The following is a 21,873-nucleotide window of genomic DNA, read 5'->3' as shown; positions in this document are numbered from 1 at the left end:
CTCGTTCTATATGATGCACAATAATATCCACAAACACACTAAACCAGGATCATTTGCACCCCTTTCCACTAGTGCTTGAGTGTGTAGATTGCTTGTGTGTTCTTGTTAATGCAGGTGTTGTTCAGTTATGGAGAAATATGATGTAAAACAAGACGTGTTTTCTGAAGGCAAATGCAATAATCTGTGTTAATCTCAATTGGCAAGGTAAAGTTTTATGATACAAGTGAAATAATGTATTCTGAAGTAACTGAAAATAATTTCAAAAGTCCACAGCCCTGGCTATGTAAATCACCAGAGAAATTACACTGACCAAAAGCCCGTACCTAATCATAAAATCTGATTACACTGTGATTGAAAACTGAATGAAAATCTCCCACAGCTTAACTGGAAAGCACCAGGTCGACCTTTCCATTTTGTCCCTCTCGCCATGGGAACTAATACATGTTTCCATCATCTACTCCCCATCCCCTTTTCAATCGCCTTGAGTCCTGTCCCTTCATTACTCCACCTCTCTATCCTCCCCTTTTACATACCACGATGCTCTATCCCACGCCGGGAAAAGATTTGAGGGCAGATAGTGCTGTCTTGAGCCCTGGCCTTGTGAATTATAATGGAGAATTAGGGCTGATTTGGTAGTGTGCAGCTCCCGCCCACCCAATACCTCTCTCCCCAGCTTTTTCTAGCATTAGCCCATGCCCTACACCCACCACTTTCTTCTCTGAGCCAGCCTCTAGGTCTCTACAGAAGGATGAAGTCTGCAATCCACATTTAAGATTACAGAGATAAATGACATCTCAGCTATACATGTGGAACACTTGCAGGGCAAAGTTATTTTTTTAAAAGGTAATGTACTGTAAGCAAAGTTTGCCTTTATGAAAAAAACCAAACATTTAGCCACACTACAAAGAAAGTACAAGGTAGTTTACTGCACGCCCGAAGTTCAATTGCAAACCCTCATAAAATGCAAACACTACATGCATTTTTATTGATGTCAACACAACAGAGGCTTCATTACTTACTTGCATATCCTATTGTCTGTCTGTTATATGTCATATTACAAACACCCAGCATTGTTATTAATGTGTCTTGCCTTGCTAGCTGGTTGCCACTGTTACGTTTACTATAACTGAATGGCGCAACTACAGCCTATTTGTTTTAGCCAGGAATGTATTCCTGATCAAAAATACTTTGCACTGATTATTAAAAAATCAAGTCATCCTCCAGCATTGGCCCTCTAGTGTATACTTCCTATTGACACGTTACTTTAATACACGCTGTAAAATAACCATGACTTCTGAGAGCATGACAACAATTAAATTGGTTCTGTTTCATAATAGAGGAAATGGGACTTCTGCACTATGTCTCATGCAGTGATGGGCAGCATGGCTGAAAATCAGTATTTACTCAAATTTACAAGGGCATTCAGTTTAACATTTCCCATTATACCATCCAGTGGGTATTTCAAAGTATAATCATACATAAATTTGTTTTGGCTTTCCTTATGAATGAAAACAGTTATCTTTGTTTTCAGTTTGCAGAGTTTCTAGACAAATACAGTTCAAGGCATAGAAGGTGTAAGTATTTTTTGAAAAATAAAAACAAAGCAGTTACAAAGCGGACCATATGGAATCCGTCCATGAGTTTCATTTGATGTAGTTATTCTTCATGAATAGTAGAAAAAAAGGCAACTGGATAGTGGGAGAAATAAAAATAGATGACTTAATGCATCCGTTTGCTGCCCCTCTGGGTCATCCCTTGGGGAAAGACACTTTGCATTTCAAAAATCACACACATGGAGAAAAAGGGTGTGCATTTAGATAATGGCCAGAATTTGTTTTTTTTCCCCACCATTGTAATGGAGCCTGGGTATATTTCTCAGTATAATGACATCCCATGATGCTCACTGTTTGCATGGTAACCAAATATAATTGCCTGATGACCATGCACCGCTGCTTGCTCATTACTGTGGCAAATTAGTACTGCTGGAAAAGAAGAGACTGCAATGCCCTCACAGCATAACACCACCCCTCCCACCCGCAGTACATTACAGCTCTTTCATTTGCTTTTAGAAGAGATAAATGATATCTTCACATTGAGACAGTGTAAGCCAACTGTAAGCACACATGCCCGCCTCGCGTGACATTTCAGAGAAAGAAATGTGATTAGAAATGTAATGCCAATATTTGCACTGGTGTCACAAGGGGCCAATACAGGCTTGCTACAGCTGTTGATAACAAGGCAATAAGAGGGCCTGGACAATGAGGCCCTTGGGGTGACTTTGATTGAGAAAAAGGAAGAGCTGAGGAGTGAAAGGGGCAGGGAATGGATTTTTGCTTTTGTAAAGATATAGGCATCAGTGTGTGGACAATGGTGCATCCTTGTAAAGCCTGGCAAGTGGGAAAATAACGGTGGACACACATATAAAGTCATTTTGCTTTCCAATTTTGCTTGGAGGGCCATATTTGGAAAAAAAAAAAAAAAAAGCTTGCAAGAGTTACTTAGATTGTTCTTTTTGCTGTGCCGTCAGCAGCCATTGTGTGGTATTTAACAGAAGACAGGATAAACATAAGACTAAAAATGTGAAATGACTTTGCTCTCAGCTAGAGGAAGAAATTTCCTTGCCTTGAAAGCTGGCGGGTGCATTGGAGCTATGTGTGATTATAGGTGTTTTTATGTGTTAGTGTGTGCTTGTGCCCGTGTACCACCATCAGAGGCAGCTGGGGCCTCAGCCCTTGTTATATTCCCTGTCGTTTAGCTTGAAGTGAGGCCTTTATTTGTATCTGCAGCTGTCGGCCAAGTGTTACCACAACAGCTTGTGAGAGTAGACCTGTCAGCGAGCGCCAGCAGCTGAAGGCAAAGGTAGTCTTTGTCCATTGGTGCCAGATGCAATCAAAAACTCACTTTCGCCTGCTCCCCCCCACCCCCACCCCCCCGACAAAGCCCCCATCCTTGGTCTCTCCCATGCTCTTCATATCACAGCAATGTCTCCTCACTTCACTGACAGCTCCACACCACATCTTTCACGTTATATACACCATAGAGTGTTCCTATTGACACTTATTTTCATCAAATCCTGGGGTTAAAACATAGCAGCCTAATAAGAACATGTCTTTTTGTTTGTCTTTCAATCAGGCTATAGGGAGAGGGGGAAAAGAAAGAGGAACACACGTTGCTGCTGTAACAACATGTAATGGATTCAAATTGCTTTAAAAATGCTTATAGATACACAGATCTGAATAACACTTCCAAGGCCAATTCGAACAGCACAGATGTTCCCAATTGGTGCTTGAGTCATTAATGGCTGCTAGCAAAACACATCTGTTGTCATTAGCACTAAGGGGAGGGAAAACAAGCAGTTCAAATATACATTAATGGGGAAATTTCCCCAAGACTTTAATCACTGTGCTTCAAGGGGCCATTAAAAGAATAGCAAGGATTGGGATGAATCAATAGTGAGATATAGCGGCAGATGTGGAGATGAGGGGAAAAAAAACACTTGTCTGCCAGCTTAAGGTAGTTAGTATGGCAGAGCTAGGTGTTGTTATCTTTCGAGTTCATGGAGGTTAATGAGATAATGCACTGGGGACGGTCTGATTCCCAACAGTAAACATCTATGAAGTGATGTCTCAACATATTTGGAAACATCTCAGCTGAACATACTCATTTGTTAGAGTGTCCCCTTGTTCAAAATGTTAATGCCTACCTGAAAAACACTTGCATGATGCCAACTCTGCATTGCACATGAGAGCAAGGGAATGGCTTTGAGAGAAGTCTTTGTACAACTACACAAGAGCTGAGCTGTGAGCATGCACGTTTATGTCCTCTGAAGTAAAATAACAAATTACATCATATAAAACGAGAGCAGTACTGCCATCGCAATCCTAAATGGTTCAAATCGAATGTCAGAATTAATTAAGTATGGAAGTGGAATGTATGTAGTATGGAATAGACATGGAGTCAGGTCAGGTGAAGTTCAGGTTCATCAGGCTAATTGCATGTGTTTAAATGTGCGAATGCATTTTCAGTCAATTACAGGAGTGGAGAGAGGTTTGCAGTTTGCAGGTGTTTTTAAAGTTCCTAGTGCCTGCAATTAGATATTTCAGCACAGACTGCATTTCTAGTTTTTCTGCTTAATGGTGCTCAAATCTACAGTTTGTGTGTTCCTCTTCATTCTCCCTGAATAATACATTGATTACGCCATGTTTTTAAGTGGATATGTATGATTCTTAGACTAACAGTTAAACAATTTTATAAACAATATACATCTCCTCTACGCACTCGCGCAACCAATTACGCATGTGTGCACATCAGCTCATGCAATGACAGTGTGCAATCATATCTGTCAAGCATCTATGCATGCATACACAAACAGTCAAAAGTGCATGCATGAACACAGTTATTCAATAATCCTCTCCCCTCAGCACCAGACTTTTCTTTTGTTCCCCCAACTCCTGGTCTCCATCAGTAACTGTTACCCAGGCAACAGAACAGACAGAGAGAAGGGGAGTGAATGGGCAGAAGAAAAAGGGAAAATAACAAAGATGGGGGGATGCTGCCATTTCTACCTGAGTTTTGTCCCTATTAATAGTATCACCCCTCTCTCACTTGCACAGCAACTAGAAGTCGAGAGAAAATTAATCTGCTTCGGTCATGACACTTGCCCAAACAAGTGCTCCATTACGATGGTTTGCGTCTTCAAGCGTGCGCGTTCTGTTTGTGAAAGAGGGACAGCAAGATTATACATGTGGTGAAACATCAGCGTGTCTGTTCACGTTCATGTTAGGGAGTTTTTTCCAAATACAGCAGGTGTTTAAATGGATAATTGTGAAGAGAACTACATAAATAATATACTGATGCTCTTAGCAGTACTGTGGCATACTGTACAAACACACATACACATTCCAGTCAAACAAAGTCCTGGGTTCAAATCTACCAACCAGCTAAGGCCATTCTGTGTGGACTTTCCGTTTCCCGTGGCTGTATCAGCTCCCAATTCCAAAAGACATGTGAACAATGACGTGGAAACCCAGATTTTGAATGTATATGTAATTTGTGTTTGTCTATGTGTATCAGCTCTGTGGTGTCCTGTCTAGGGCATTTCCCGCCTTTTGCCCAGCAGTTGCTGGCGTTGGCTCAAGACCCCCGCGACTACGTACACAATAAGCGGTATAGAGAACGGATGGATGGCTACAACACAGCCATTCAAATCCTAAAAGAGGTGAGTGATCCCACATAATCATGCGGAAAGGGAGAGGCCTGCACCCAAGCATGCATGCCCACATACACAGTTCAACTGCATGTAATGTAGCACAAGCACAGTCATGTGAATAATCATGCAAAATATTCTACACAAAGCTTAACAACACAAGCACAGACACACCAAATCGCAGATGAATGTCAAATAGCTGAATGTGCACTCCTATAGCAAACAAAGATACTGTGTCACTCATGTGAAACCAGGCCGAGTATCCAACAGCAGAGCCACAGTTGCAAGTTCCAGCCTTGAGGTCTGACCCCTAAGGTTGAGTTCAACATGTGCCACCTACAGGCAAGAAAAGGAACAGCAGCAGCAGTTTTATTGCCATACAGTGCATAATTACTGGGGTGGAATATGGTAGCTGCTGCTTATTAAACAGTTTATGCTACCAGTGGACAATGATTACAATGACTGTATCTTGTCTTCTGTTTATACAGTAGCTACTTTGAAACTAGGAGGAGGGTAAGACCTAAAAAGTAGATCTGATCTGATCAAGTACATGACAAAGCATAGTGTACTCCTGATCAGTATGGTAATGCATTACCAATGTAGGTCGTTGGAATAATTTTTGGTTACAATGTAATTTTAACACATCACTAATAAGATTTCATTTATTTTTTTAATGTTACAATCACTATATCCTGTAACATGTGACCCTAAGCATTCAGCAGCTGTCAGCGATGTCGATCCTTTTAATGGTTTTCCACACGAAAGATGAGAACTCAAAAAACTTGTCATTAAACACAGCTGGGGGTCAAGAAACTTAAACAGCCACCTCACTAACGGTTAAAACTATAAACCTGCACAGAAATAATAATTGCCGACAAAAACCACTATTTTCTCAACAAACACTTTGCAAACAGGCTCCACCTTGGTTGCAAAATTTAGATAAAAATATTTTTTCATTGCCTTTTTCTTGGGCATCAACCTCACGTTTATGTGCATACTGTCCGAGAAATAGAGTGTGTAAGTGATTAATCCAACATATTCTCATCTAAGTGCTTGATGCTGTCAAACGGTTGGAGTTTAGTTAACTTTAGGCATCAAAACTACTTCTGCCTGAAAGTCGTGTGTTTGTTTGTGCCATCCATCCACTCCAGCACCCTCCATCTGTAGACCTTTTCTACGTCACCTTGCTCTAAGCGTCTCATATTGCCGCAAATGAGTTTACAGTCGAGTTAGTTGAAAGCCAGTTGCAGCTCATACAGATGCTCAAGGGTACTTTGTGCATTGAGAAGCGTAGCAAAATGTTGTTATTTGATGCTCTGGGAGTGAGATCAGGTTTTACATGCCTTTGTTGTCAGAAAAGACAACAGAAGAATAAAACGAGACTGCAGCTGTAACACTCATTTCCTGTAGGTGGCGCTAGAGACTGAAGTGTTACAAGTAAAGCAGCTACTACCCTCTTTGCAAATAGGAAGCAACACCAACATGCCTACATCTGCCTACCATGTCCGAAGTGTGGACAATATGCTGCCTGCTAAACATCAATGTGTGTGTTCATGCATGCTGAGTAACAGACCAGTTCCGTGACATGCTGTGCATTGAAAAGGCAAATGGCTGTGAATCCATGTGCACTGGACTGTCACCAAGGCATATGCAAATAACCATTAAAAGAACCGGCATTGGCACATTTTTGACAAAGAAACTGAACAGCAACACACTGCATTCGTGAAGATATTCAGCATACTTTAAAACATATAACACTGTTAAAAAGCCAAAGACAGAGATCCAGTCCTTTCTCTGCTACACTCATGTTACAACCAAAGCCTGGATCCAAGCCATCATGATCGTGGCACAGTCCTTGAAGCAGCACCACAGCACCTGACCATGTTTTTAGTGTACTGCTATAATCAGGGAACAGAGCAGCAGAATGAATGAGAACATGTGGGAAGCATGCCAGGAAGCCTCCGTGAAGAGCTGCTTGTACCGTTCTCTCCCCTATGGATACAAGTAAGACAGGCCCGAGCAGAACACATAAAGAACACCTTGATCTACTGTATATACATGCACGTATGGTGTCACTCACTGTCGAAGATTACAATGAATAGTGGTATTTAACAAGGTGCATGTCCTGTTTAAGGATTAATTAACGGAAATTAGACATTTTACACTCCCCCTACATGTTATACTGGCCTCACGCGTGGAGTGAGGTGAAAATACCTCCATCAACCACATGTTTAGGTGCAGTTGGATAAAAACATGGAGCTCATGATTGAATCGCAAGGAAATCACAGTAATAACTCACGTCTTACTACAGAACGCTTATTAGACGAGCCTTCTCCCTTGTTACTATAATTAGAATTTCCTGAGGAAACAGCATTTTTTCTAGGATTATATTCAGATATTTGCATAATTTGCAAGATTATGATAAATCCAAAGACGGACACTGGTTACTGACTGAACTGTGCAGCAGACATGAAGTTCATCCGGGGAAAATTACGGAACACAGTGTTCCTTGTTTCCTAATTACATCAACAATATCATCCCTAACGCTATGTCATAGCACTAATGGCTCTGGTTAAGAACAATTAGCAAGGCGGTGATGCAGGTCATTATTTGACTTTATAGACAAGTGGGGAAGTAGCAGTCAAGGAGTCAACATCCCTTTCTTTTCACCTGGCAGGCAGGAGATTCAGTCAGAGAGACTTGAGCTTGAGACACGCTTCTCTGTCTTCAAAAAAATCTCTATACTCAGATATAGTTTCTGCCCCAATATATACTGCACATACATATTGCTGATGGAGGTAGTAGGTGGCAGTGTTGAATTAACCAGGCCAGCAAACAAAGAAGCAACCCAGAACAGGAAATAAATCATGTAAGGAAAAAATAAACCATCTGCGTTCTCTTGACATTTGATTCTTTGTTCTAGCTGCAAGGTAAGTTCTGGTGTTACCCCAATGCCTTCCTTTAAGGGGACAAACAAGGTAAAACAGTTTCATGTGAGAGGACAAACAGTCTTTCAAAAACACCCCTTTGACTTCCACCAAGAACCAAAAGGAACTTCGCCCAGAATAGGGACGCTAAGGCCCACTCCTGCAACTAGGCACATTTAGACAGTCCCAGTGGAGGAGAGGGTCAGCCCAATGTGACTGCATGTTGCAGGAAGGCGAGAACACCAACTGTTTCTTTCAAGTGAGCACATCACAGCAGGTTGAAGTACATTGCACAGGCAACCCACTAGATAAGGATCCCTCTTACAAATCTATAGTAGTACTAGAAAACATAAAGTGCCACATTAGTGACTCAGGTGCCTGAAGGGGTATTATTGGGCAGAATATCCTCTCTATTAAGCACACACGGTGCATTGATATTGAACATAGATGCCCCCGTCAAGGATTGTCTATACTGAACATCATGCAAGGAGGCAACATGGAAACATGTAGAACTGCTCGGAGCTCATCAATAGCTATTACACACTGATCCTCATGGTGGTCTCGTCTAAACAGTTTATCTATACCAAGACGTCTTTGTTATGTTTAATGGATTTTTGGAATGATGCGATACATGTATTGCAATGTGTACGGTGTAGCCTGGAGTTCAACATGGAGTTAAGGCTTAAATGGGAACGCAGTGCATCCGCTAGCTCAGAGGCATGCAGTGTGCTCATTCTGTTTGTCGTGCAAAGAGAAAAAAAAAAAGGTTTCAATGACATTTAACTCGAGCAATTATTATTCATCAGTAGTCGTAGATCACGTTTGATGTTTTCATTCTCATGTCCAACCTGAGGAGAGGCGTTCCAGCAGGTTGGAAGACTGTTGCTGCAGCAGAGAAGGCTCGTGTGTGAAATGAGCGCATATGGGTTGACTTTCAGAAGACCTCAGTTGTCAGAAAGGGTATGGAGAACACTGGGGAATCCCCTTAAACTTACAAATAAGCCCTCTGGACAGAAGGCAAGAGATTCATCATCGGAGGAAGCTGAGGGCTGCTCCCCATGGCAGCAGTCAGTGGGTTAGTAGGAGAGCTTGAGGGGAACGCTGAAGGCCCTGGATATTGTTAGGTTGTCACAGATTAAAATGTCTCCTCAGTGTAAAGTGAACTTTGGACCAGCGCTGCGCACTTGTCTTGGCAGCTCCAAAATAGCTGAAGCTGATTCTGACAGCTACATGTCTGCCAGGCTACGGTGCCATATTGGTTAAATGCCAATATGTCCAATCTTCCAATACTCGCAACTAATACATTTCTTGAAAGTCTTTCACTGACTGGCGAGACTAAGACTTGTTCATTATCTGAAACGATGAGCAAGGCACCGAGCCACCCGTCTCGTTGTTAGCTAAGTGAAGTGTGTTAGTCGACTGTTGGCAGCCACGGAGGAAGAAAGGCCCTCGTGCTAGGGAAACCGGAAATTGAATGAGGGAAAACTGAATTTGATTCAGGAGAAGTCCATTTAAAAAGAATAAATATCCAATTCACTAATCATTTTCAAGCCATTGTGTTTAATTCAAAATGGTTCTTGCAAATTAAGTTTTGAATTGATTTAACAAATATAATCTGGCTGGGCCTCCTCACTGTTTGACGGTCAGTCTGCCCTAAAACTTTTACTGTGCATGTGACATTATGAGAAAACAAAGTCCGAAAAACACCAGTGTCGTATAAAAGGTGGAAACAGATGGCCCAATTATTTTTTTTACTGATAGCAATACATGCATCAGGGTCTGAAGCAGAATGCTGTTCTATTTTCATCTGCCAGCTCTGTCGATGCTACAGAGGAGCGGCTTTTTTTCAGGCACACTTGGCACGTCTCAGTTACTGTAACTTGACATCTTTTTGGGTCCAATGATGGGATGTCTATCTCTACAGACTTTCAGCTGTCACGGTCGACAAGCAGAGGCTTGCTGAGGAGTAACAAAAAAAAAAAAATCAGACATTTATAACCCACAGTAGAGTTTTATAAAGATGATATTTTAAAAAGACATCCTCTGGTGAGATTGTTCTCTTCGGGTGAGGAATGAAGTGAAATGACACAAAATAGGGACCTGAACTCAGGAGCATGTTTTACTTGAAGACATGCCGAAGCACGGCGGATGTGTGCTGCGGGCTCCAGATGATAAGTGTCATATGACATGGTGCTGCGCTGCAGTGGCAAGGTGTTTTAGACTTGAGGCACATCATCACTTTAAGTCTGGGTCAGTTGGTAAACCACAGGGTCCCTTCACCACAAAGCAGGAGTTCCAATCCAGAGTGATTCAATTTTGTGGTGAAAATGCCTCAGCTATTAAAAATACTATTCAAATAATCAACATGGGCAAGAAAATGAAATAAAATGTACATCATGTAGTCTCTGGTGCCATCTTTTTAGAGAGCGCTTCCAACATTAGAAAACTGTAACAAAAAGTTAAATTATGGTAAAAAACAAAACAAAAAAAACAATGTGCACTTCTTTTCACATTCATTTATTACTTTAAATTTTAACTGCTTTATTTATCCCTCAAGATTTACCATTTCACTGATTTGGCTTTTTATTATTTTTACGTTGTATGCTATTTTTAACTCAGCTTTGTTTTTCTCGGCGTCTCGGTTCTTTTGTCTATGTTTTTTTCTCGGCTACATTGTAAATGAGGTCTCTCCCTCAATGCATCTCACAGTTGAAATAAAGGTTGAATGAATGAATATTTAAAGGTATCTATTTTTACTTCTTGCACATGACTAAGGAGAAAAATAGAAACGTACAGCAATAATAGATCATATCTATATGTATACACACACATCTTTATACCTTCTTGATAACTCCCTGCAATCATTACAAAATATTTTACTTTACTTTTAGCTTTAATTAAGGAACTTCAAGAGAGTCTCACAGGGTAGTATGGTAAAGTTAGCTTGCTAAAGACACATAAAAAAACATTAAATGGTAAAAATCCAAATAAATATTACTCTGATTAAGTGATCACTAGTAAAATCGTTTGGTTCATGCTGCAGCTTCGAGAACAATAGGAATGCTATACTTCCAATGTATGCAGTGCACACAGAGTATGCTCAAAGCAAACATTAAATCAGAAGGCTAACTTGACATGATTTCTTTTTGAGATGCTCTCCACCTGACATTAAAACGGTCACCAACACTCTCCAGTGCTGATTACAATTCTAATGGTGAACGGAGAAATAACAATAACAAACACTTTTAAATTGAAATTACTCCAACAAAACACATAAATCTTTTAGAATCCAATTGAGATATAAGATCGCTGACATTTGCTTTCAGCTTACACTCGTCTTTTCACAGTGCCCTCTTCAATATTACTGATGTAGCTCCTTGTAATGATCTCAGAGCAGAGCATCCTTCCCTCTATGGACCACAATGACTATTTCATCATTCACATTAACTAATCGAAAACTGTATTTTGGGTTATTTAAAACTGCAATACTCAGTGTTTCTTATTATTTTTACATGAACAGTGTGTCACAGCCAACCACTTCACTGTTTTGTTTTAGTCTCTCATCAGCTCTCATCAGCTTTACTTCCATCCACAGAGAGCAGTTGAATTTGAATGAAAAAGCTCCAAAACCCCTATGGTACACTACCTGCCAGGACCAAACAGCAGACATAAAGTAAGCAACTAGTTAATGAGCATAGCAGAACACTTAATAGCTGAAGAGTCGGCTGTTTTCCTCAGGAGCCGTGGAGGCGAAAACAGAGCAAAAAGGAGTGTAAATAATGGACATATTCTTCAGGTTGCATGATTCCAAATGAACGTTAATATCGATCTGTGTCTTCTGGATGTGTCCTGGTTGGAGAAGGATCTAGCGGCAACTTCTTGATGCTGGCTCCAAAAGCGAGTCAATCCCCATAGACTCCTATGTTAAAATTCCCAACCTTACAGCCTGGTACAAAAAAATGGTCTTTGGTGGTCTCTGTAAGCATTCATGATATCTAATTGGGGGGGGGGGGTGTTATACAACACCTTCATGTAAATCATATTAAGGCTTAAAGTTACTGTATGCAGAATTGTGGTCGCGGCCGCTTTGATTTCAGCAACCAGGCTTCATTCAACCTCTTAGCTGGGAGTTTGGTTTTATACAGTCTATGGGTAGGATGAGGGGATGGAGGATGAGGGGGAACAGGAAATGCTCTATATTTGTCATGAAAGGTGTCATATTAGTATAGCCTGCAGTATTTTGCCAGGAACAGGACAGCAGATATAATAATTTGTCTCAGTATTTGTTGAATAATTTCCCAAGAGCTATTACAATTGCTTCTGTTGCGCTACATGTGCTGAAAAGCTGGCAAAAGAGCATATTGAGCCTGGTACTTGATTTGCCACTTAAAACTTCTATGCTACATATGTGCAAGTACAATCTAAGCAATACATATTGGGCAGCGATGATGTAAAGAAGCTTCAAAGATGGCACAGAGGAACAATTAGCTCCTGCAGCAAATCATACTTCTACTAATTCGGAACTCTAGAAGCTTCCTGTCAGTCTCTTAAGCTGCTGGCTAGTCATTTTAATTAGCACTGATTTTGTATTAATATGCATGTGTAAAAATCATACAAACCAAAAGGTGACGGAAACAATTAAAGCTTAGAGCAATTAAAATGTAACTCACTTGGACTTTAATGTAATAATTGAAAATGTCTTCAAACATAGCAGCATTATGCCTACTTGTGCCGGTACACGGTGAAAATTACTTTCTGTAAGTCTTGATTCTACAGGAGCCACAACTGCTTCAAACGCCTCGATGACCCACCGCACTGATGATCATATATCACCACTGACTGCTTAATTATAAGGACGCTATTTCAACCGTGTAGGGTGCACTGTATCTTCATGCATATCTATCAGGACGGAGATAAGAATAGTAGTCCTCCCTTCACATTGTGGGAGCTTGGGAATGTTAAATCGACCCCGGGCATATGCTCAATTACACGAAATGAGAATTCAAAAGTGAAATGTTTTCTATTCATTTCAGTTTTCAGTCGTTTATTTTGTTGTGGTGGTTGGCTAACTGGTGTTTTCAACATAATGTCCAGATAGTCAATGAAACATGTCTAATTTTCATTTTGTGTTGTCCAACAGACACCCAGATCTCAGCGAATAGATGATTATGTTCTGTAATGTGGCGTATGAAAGGCTCTGAAGTGCCAGCCTTTATTGCATCTCATTTTGGTAAAATACTACCTGTCCTCCATGTGAACTCAAACATGCCATTTCTTTGAAAAATCCTCCACAGTACTACGCGCAAAATGACTGATTGCTGTTTCCTCTGAACTCCACATTCAAATTCCCTCTGCATTATATCATCCCCAGCACTGATGAGAAGGCGATGCAATTATATCTCACCTATAATTCTTTTCCCCCAAAAAACTTTCTCCATTGCATCATGCATTGTGCATCATGGATGGATTCTGGTGTAGAAGTTGCAGTGAGTGGAGAAAATTGCTTTTTCTCTGTGATCTGTCTTAGCTGTGGGATGGGGGGGCTTTGTTTAAGGGCTGCTTCAGTACATCTCAGAGGTCTGATCAAACCACCGGTGTGACTCCTTTCCGGAGGCAAACTGTCTGGTGTTAGATGTTAATAATTCCATGAATCACATTAGTTTTTTTTCTCATTATCTTTCTGCAGAGCTGTGAAAGTTCTTTCTGAAATGGTTTAAATTCTATCAATCATCTTTGCCTCCAATGGTGTTAACAGATTTATTACTCGGTGCAAGTGTGTGTGTGTGTGAGTGTGGGTTTCATATTTCCTATAACACCGCCTCTAACGTTCCCATTTTTACAAATGTATGATGAAGAAAAACTAGTAGCACAAGTAGTAGATTTTACTTATCATCACCGTGTCTGAGGCTGCGGTTAAGACGGCGACAGACAGCAGTGAATTGCAATGAAGCACTTCACTGATACTGACACACAGAATACTTCCCATCCAATGATTTACAATCACAGTTCGGGTCCTGCTAAAACATCCTTTAGAGGTACAAATCAAAAAGAGCAGAGCAAAGACTAAAAGTACTTTGACAAACAGCCAGCCAAACAAATAAAATCCTTGCAACAGTTGCTGAAGTGTATGTGATCATTTTCACGAGACAATGTAAATCAAACCTTTTTAGATAAAATCCTCGAGGCAGGGACCAGTGCATGCTGAAATGCCAAAATTCAACAAAAGCTTAACATAATGTTCCCAGGCTAGATACAAAGGAGGCATGACTCCAAGACAGACTGCAGTATTCTGGGTTTCACAGAATATAATGGTGAACAATATCCTGGCTAGCGCACATCAAACATGATTTCAGATATGCAGATGCAGCCTGCGCAAAGTACGTAAATCATCAAATGAACCGGCATCCTCATTAGCATTGCTAAATATAATGCTTCAGCATGAGCATAACATAACACGCCTTGCTCTTAAGTGTCATAACTCACTCTTCAACATAACTCACAATTAAATAGCATGCGACGGGCAGTAAGTGTCTCAGCCGAGGTGAACTAATGCAACAACCCACACTTCTATGAGTCCTTTTATCCTCTCAAAGGCAATTTCCAAAGGTAAATAAATCACACATCAGTCATTAATCAAAACTCACTTCCTACCTGAGATAATTTGCCGGGAAAGTGTCTTGAAAAAGGATCATCGGAATATAAAGCTTTGAAGTGGAAAGTATGTGCATATGTGATGACGAATGAATGAAGGCTTGCAGGGAATTCAGTCTAAATTTATGCATTTACAATGTATTGTCACTGTACCATCTAAGTGTCAAAATGCAGCATGAAATTGCAGTCATGAATATATTTAACAGCCATATATTTAGAACAATAGAGAATATCATGTGATGTATTCATAATAACAGCAATGTAGTCACTGAAAACGAATTGAAAATAACAGCCAGTGACCAGTGTTTGAGTGAGAGTTTGAGAAATATTTCTAAAATAGTGTAATAATAATAAATTCTTACTAAAAAACAAACAAACACACAATTCTGTCAAATGCATTGCTCATGAGTCACTTATTATAAAACAAATCTGATCTCGACGTCAGTCAATCGTCATTTTAACCCGCGTTCAAACTGATACCTGTCTCTGTCTGCTGCCATCCGCCACATGACGGAGAGTCAGTGTCGGGGAAGGACAGCCAAAAAGCAGAGAGAGTTGGGAAAACGATTGCTTGAGTGAGTGAGAAACTGACAGCTCAATGCCAGAAGAATAGAGTGCTCACACTTCAGTCTGGGCCAGAACTGACAGCATCAGACATTGTGATGTTCACTCAAAGAGCCACGAGACACCTTGGGGCCACGAGGCCAAACCACAGCACCTTCTGCCCCGCTCTGACTACCGAGCTATGCTTCCCCTCCTCCTTTGCATTTTATACACTAACGTCTATATGTTACACAGATGCCAAACCGCAAAATAAACTGCCCCCGAACACAAGAATACAACTTTTGCAAAAACAGTGTTCCTGCATGAACGTATAAAACTACTGCTATAATCAATGTTTTGACTACTTACAGGCCAGACAGGCTAGCTCTGACCACCGACTGCTGGGCAGCTCTCACAAACAAAAGCTACATCACAACTACCTGCACTTCATCAATGTTGACTGGGTTTTTGTTATCCGGTAATTATTGTTTTTACTGGGAAAATCTGTCAAAGGCCAACATATTTAAGTCTCTTCAGTCATGATGTCCAGTGAAAATGATTCCGGAGTTATGTGCAAAAATATTCAGCTCGACTCGCTGTTTTCCCCCACTGCTTCTCTCACGTTCACCCTCACTATCTCTCCTCTCCCGACTCAGTGAATTAAGAGTTCATTCGGCCTAACCCAGAGTTGGCGGTGATTGCCCGAACAGTGAAAGGACAAATCTAAATGTTTTTGGTTTTTGTTTCTGTCAAGTTTGAATGAAGTGTGTTTTACAATGATAAAATTACTGTTTCTGTAAATGGAGTCTGGCAAGAGTGATATAGCAGCTGTTTCTGCTTGAACAAACGGGATCTTACTCGTTAACAAAAAGGTCAGTCTGTGAAGGGATCCTGTCTGTAATGCTGTCAGACACTTAGAAAAACGATCTGAGTCTGCCACTGGCAAAAACAAGCACTTTAAGTGGACATACACTGACGGTGAGTACCAGCATGGTGGGATTACGCTGCAGCCCATTTCGCAGATGATGGCTGCAGTGCTGTCGCTCAATACTGGGCCAGTTTCAAAAACTGCTCTCTCCATTAGTCACTTTGACACAAAAACGTGGGAAATCTGGTCCATAAACAGCTAATATTTGACTGGAATTTCTCCCATTTGTCCAGGGCACTGAAGTCTTCCAGGACATGACTGACTGGGAGATGCAGTCCAACATGCTCCTCAGTACAAAATTTACCAGTTAGTTACTGGTTAATGGCTCTTGGGCTATCAGAACTAAAACTAACATCTTTAACTCCAAAAAAACGCCAATGTTTTTCTGTATTTTCTGTATTTGGATGTCTAAATAGGCATCTATTTGCTGCCAAAGAGATAATATGTCAGTGTTGTGTTTTCAACTTGATTCCTCTGCCACCAAGTGACCCAAAATTCAATTAATGCAGGTTTAAAGAAAATTTCACATAGATAACAAATGCCATATACAGTAATACCACGACGAAGGTTCAGCATTAAGCTTTAAATGTAATGCACGGATCTTTAGCCGACCATGCTCACACAGGAAAAGAATGCCTTTGGGTCCCTTGTTGGAAAGTTTGCCTTTGTAGCTTTTCACCAGTGGCGCCATGGAGCAAAGAAACTTTTTTGTGCTCCTCTAGCAGGCACAAAAAGAAGCAGGGGCATTCCTTAGTCAAGGATATGGTTTGAAGATGAGAGGACAAAGGAAACAGCAGTGTCTAATTATAAAGATGTATGAGAGAACGTAGAGCAGAGGACAGTGAGACGCAACCAAGACTGGGAGAAAGAGAACAGCAATATTCATTAATCATTATGATAATTACAATAATATCATAATTAATTAATCCAACTGCAAACACAACAAAAGAAACATCAATCGTCTATAATGGTCTGTTCTGTGAGTAAGAAGCTTGAGCTTATCTCCACTGAGAGCGAGGCTACACACTGGACTCGTCACCAGTGATGATGGTCGGATTTACTTCTAATGTAAACCTCTATGTTAGGCAGGACGATACACACACACACACACACACACACACACACACACACACACACACACACACACACACACACACACACACACACATATATATATGCACACATACACATATATATGCACACACACACATTCCTTGAAATGGACGACTTAGAAACATGTAGCAGAATGATCTATTGGTTTCAGATGGAGTGGAAATACAAGTTTTTCAGTTTCACTTCGTTTTTACTTTCTAAACTTCGTGCTGCGTTTTAGTCCAGTTGTAGCTAAAGCAGCCTTGATGCTTAAGGAGAAGTGCAGAGAAGTCAATAATCCACCACATGGAGGAGGCGATAAAGGTGTGAGCGACTTTTGGTTGTGCATTTTCACTTTACTTTTCATCTGAGAGAATTATACACAAATTATTTGCAAATCTATCTGAAGGTCACGGGCAAAAACGACGTGCAGAGTACCACTGTAGACAAAGCTGGTGAAAATAATAAAATGGCCAGAATGCCATTAAGACATTAGACAGAGCCATTATTAATGTTATTAGCACCACGTGTGCTATAATGTAACAATCCAGTCAAAATGCCTGCTGTGAAAAAGGTCCATCTGAAAAACCTCATTTCCATTGGAAATAGTATTGTCTTAACAGGTAACATGCTGATATAAAAGAATATTGACATTTTCAGCATACTTCTTGTCCCAAACCCATAATTTGTACCTTTCCCATACTCATATTCACAGACACATGAGAGCAGTGAACGGAGGGTCATGAGGTGTTTATAGCTATTATCATTATCTTTTGTTTGTCACTTTTAGTGCAAAGTTGACGCTGATCGAGAGATTCTCCGTCTTGACAACTTGACACTCGGGACATAGCCTGTCATAAACATTTCTTGGCAGGTTCAAATGGTATTTTCCTGTCAAATGCTTTTATGACACCGACGAGAATCAAATTTTGAGTGTGATTAAAGTGTACACAAATAATAATGTAAAGTGCTGAACTAAAGGACAAATGCAAAAAAACTGCAGTATTGGAACGTTATTACACTTTAGTTCCTATGAAGTTGTAATGGTTTCGCACTGAATGTGACAAACAAAATGACATCTTGACGCAAGGGTCATATTCACTCAGAATGTTTAATTCATGATTATGTCAGATTCTATGGCATATTCATGACAGCGTTTTCCACACCCCTTCAAATAAAGTGTCACAAAAAGTGTTTTGAGAGTGAAAAGGAGAAGGTGGGGCTGTGAGCAGGAGAAGTGAGAGGATTCGAGAGAACGCGGAGGTGGATGGAGCGTGGAGATGCTGCACCGAGAAGAGGGGAGGGACAGAAATAGAGGAGGTGGTGGGATGTGCAAGGAGAGTTGAGGCAGAAAAAGTGAACCGCAAAATAGGTGCGAGGCACGCGACTTGAAGCCTGAAAAGTTGGACTTCGGGGAGAAAGTGAAGGGGTGACGTGACGAGGAAAGAGGCTGAGAGAGGAGGAGGGAGCTGTATGAACAGCCAGGAGTATTCACGGTAAGTTAACAGGGAGGTAGAACACTTGACATCCATAAAGATGACGTAACCACAATTTTGAATAATGCAAGCAGAGATGGAACGGTCAGGTAAAGCACATAAGGTGATGAACAATGAAACAAAAAATACAGCCTAGTCATCAGCTCTCTTGTAGTGTGTGTACATGTGTAAGTTAATAGAGAACTTCAGTCTCTGCAGATTTAAAGCAATTGCAAATCCTATATACCACAGTCATAAAGCTGTAGTACTGCAATGAAAGCATTACTGGTACACATAGTGCAACACAGCACTGGATTTAAGCTTAGATGTACAGAAAGCTCTCCTACCTATCACTGGTAATTACATACCGTGAAACATCTACACTCTCTCACACCCGAACATCATCCCATCAGCAAGAGCCACTGTAATATACCAAGAGCTACATCACTGGGTAAGCTGTAGCTCTGCCTTCACCAGACTGGTTTGACATTTGAAGATCTTAACCTCTACACCAGACTTCTTGTCTACAAAGTCATTACTTCCCCTCACGATATCAGTACCACTAACTCCAGTGCTTCTTGTGAAACAGCCTTAGTGAGGCTGTATTGTGCTCTGGATTCTTCCCTTTCCTTTAGCCTTTAATTTAGCATTTTTGTGCATACAAATCATCTGCAAAGTTACAAAGCCCAAACTCCTCACCAAAGAGAGTTAGTCTCTCTGCTCCTGAACTGGCTGAAAACTCATTTATAGTCCAACCTTTTCCTCCATTACCTTTCTGCCTCACTATGTAATGCAGCACCACCTCCAGCTAGGCAACCGCGCCGCCCACCGAAACCTAGTGAGTCTACCTCGCTGCTGTACTGTGATGTGGACGGTATGAGCAAAGCACGCAATTTCTCTGTTGCTGGCTTCAAGAATCAACACAAAGTCTTTGTATACTCCCACCATCTGAGGATGTCAAAACCTGATCGATTAACTTTATTTTTAATGGAAATGTCCCCACAGCAACTGGAAAACTATTACTGTGCACTAATCATAATACTTCTGACTGGTTTCTCAAAAGGGGTCACGACAAAGCTCAGAGCTAAGCGCAAAAACTGCTGTTACTGGCTGCACACACATCTGCCCCCAGCCTCACAGGACAGAAGAGTCGAGTTGAAAAAGTTTGTTTTTGATAGAATTGTGGCAGAAATGTCCCCACAATGACTATAAGATTGGAATGTGCATGTGCATTTTACTCTGCAAGCTCGATCAATACCCTGTTCCAGCTGTCTGTGACCCGACTTCAAACTTGGAATTTGTAAGTTTTGCCATGTTTTATGTTGTTTTACTTCTTATTTTATGGATTAGCCTGTTGAACTTGGCGATGTGTCAGCATGTTATGAAACTATTGAGGTTGAAGCAACGCTGGTCTAAGGTTGTAGGCTATTATCTAGGGACATTCAAGAGAAACTGTGTGAACATTAAGCCTCACTTGAAGCAAACTAAACAACGAGAGCAGTAGGCTGTATGCTGATAACTGTTTTTTTGTTAGGTGGCTTGTTATGGAAGTTAACACTGCAACCCTAGATCAGCTAGTGTTATACAGAAGCCTGTTCTACTCTGGGATGCTCACTGGTATACCTGTGTATCTGTGTGGGTGTTGCTACAGGTGAATGTAAATTTACCTGATAGACAAGCCCTGAAGATAAGTAATAGTTAGCTATGTGTGAAAGAGAAATGGTCAAACTACAGGAATTAATTTGCCCTGCAACGTTGTGTAACTTTGATGAGCACCCAGCAGCTTGCTTCCTCAGACCATAAAGCTGCAACGTTAATGGCCCTGCCGGACACTGAGGTCGAGTCTAATACGGATCAGATTCCTGCTTGAACATGTGCAATGGTGAAGGTTTTGGGTTAGAGGTTATGGTGGAGATATTCACGTTAGATGTTGGTTACAGTGATTCCCTGGCTGCAAAAACATCTTGACATGAAAAGCATCTTCAGAAGGTCCAAACACCAGCAACCACCAGCCGCACATGACATTGTGGAAGACCACACAGAGACAGCCACATTCACCAGTAAAAAAAAAAATCCCAACAATGGCGTATTTCTGCATGCATTTGCCATGCCACATGTGTTCATATCTGACTCCATCTATAACCACAACCACAGCTCTTAGGCTTAGTTATTCATAACTTACCATCACTGAGATGTGCAGCAGATGCATGTGTTCGTGTAGGACATGAGCAGGCTCTCGGGCTGTGGGTTGTGTTGTCTGGGCTTGAAGCTCAGACTCAGTCATGGACACATGGAAGTACAGTGTCCCATTTTCCAACCACTGTTGCTTCCAGTGTACCTGAGAAATATCTTCTCCTGTACCCGACATCTCTGAAGAGGAGGAGGAGAGAGGAAAAAGGGAAATGGTTTGTGAGATCAACATTAAATTCATGAGGAACTGACATTTAAATTGTGTTTGAAGTACACAGTTTTTCACGCCTTATTATGTGAAAATAAAACAAAAAAACATCTACACAGCCTGTAAAGAATAAACCACAGTTCAAATATTACTGTTAGATTGTGCATTAGTATTCTAGTGCAGTGCTCTGCCTCAGCGCATATCAGCACTGTGCTGCAACTACAAACCCTGAACTCTTGAATAGCTGGACAGACTTCTTAGGCTGTCATAATTTTTACATCTGTGCAGTTGGCTTGGTAAGAATTACTGTCAAGCTATTGCATTGCTTAGCTGCTTTGATGAAATCTTTACGATGACAACTTTCCCCCCATGGTATTAGTCAGAGATTTGTCTAAATTCGAAATTAATAAGTGGCAAGCATCACCAGTGTTTCAGCCATCACAATCAATACACCGCTTCAATTATAGACTAAATGAGTCACAGATGGGAAAGACTTACTCCTGTTAATATCCATTTGTTTACACTCCTCCTTTTTATCAGGCAAGAAACACAGACACAAAAGCTCTACAAACGGGAAGACAATGGATTTATGAAGCTTGATGAAATTCACATGTCCAAAGCAGTTGGAGAAATGTCTCAACCATTCAATGTCC

At 40.9% G+C, this 21,873-nt stretch overlaps 1 protein-coding gene across 1 annotated transcript in view; it reads right to left on the bottom strand.

Annotated features, from left to right (window-relative positions):
* The window catches only part of LOC139349209 (astrotactin-2-like), a 262,594-nt gene that overhangs the window by 198,770 nt on the left and 41,951 nt on the right, over window positions 1–21,873 (bottom strand). The window contains exon 2 of the mRNA XM_070989796.1: window positions 21,005–21,192. Within this exon, the coding sequence (XP_070845897.1) occupies window positions 21,005–21,192 (188 nt within the window). The remainder of the gene's footprint in view (window positions 1–21,004; window positions 21,193–21,873) is intronic.

The sequence above is a fragment of the Chaetodon trifascialis genome, chromosome 20 (assembly GCF_039877785.1).
Source record: "Chaetodon trifascialis isolate fChaTrf1 chromosome 20, fChaTrf1.hap1, whole genome shotgun sequence".
Taxonomy (NCBI): domain Eukaryota; kingdom Metazoa; phylum Chordata; class Actinopteri; order Chaetodontiformes; family Chaetodontidae; genus Chaetodon; species Chaetodon trifascialis.
This window is presented reverse-complemented; position numbering and strand designations above follow the sequence as displayed.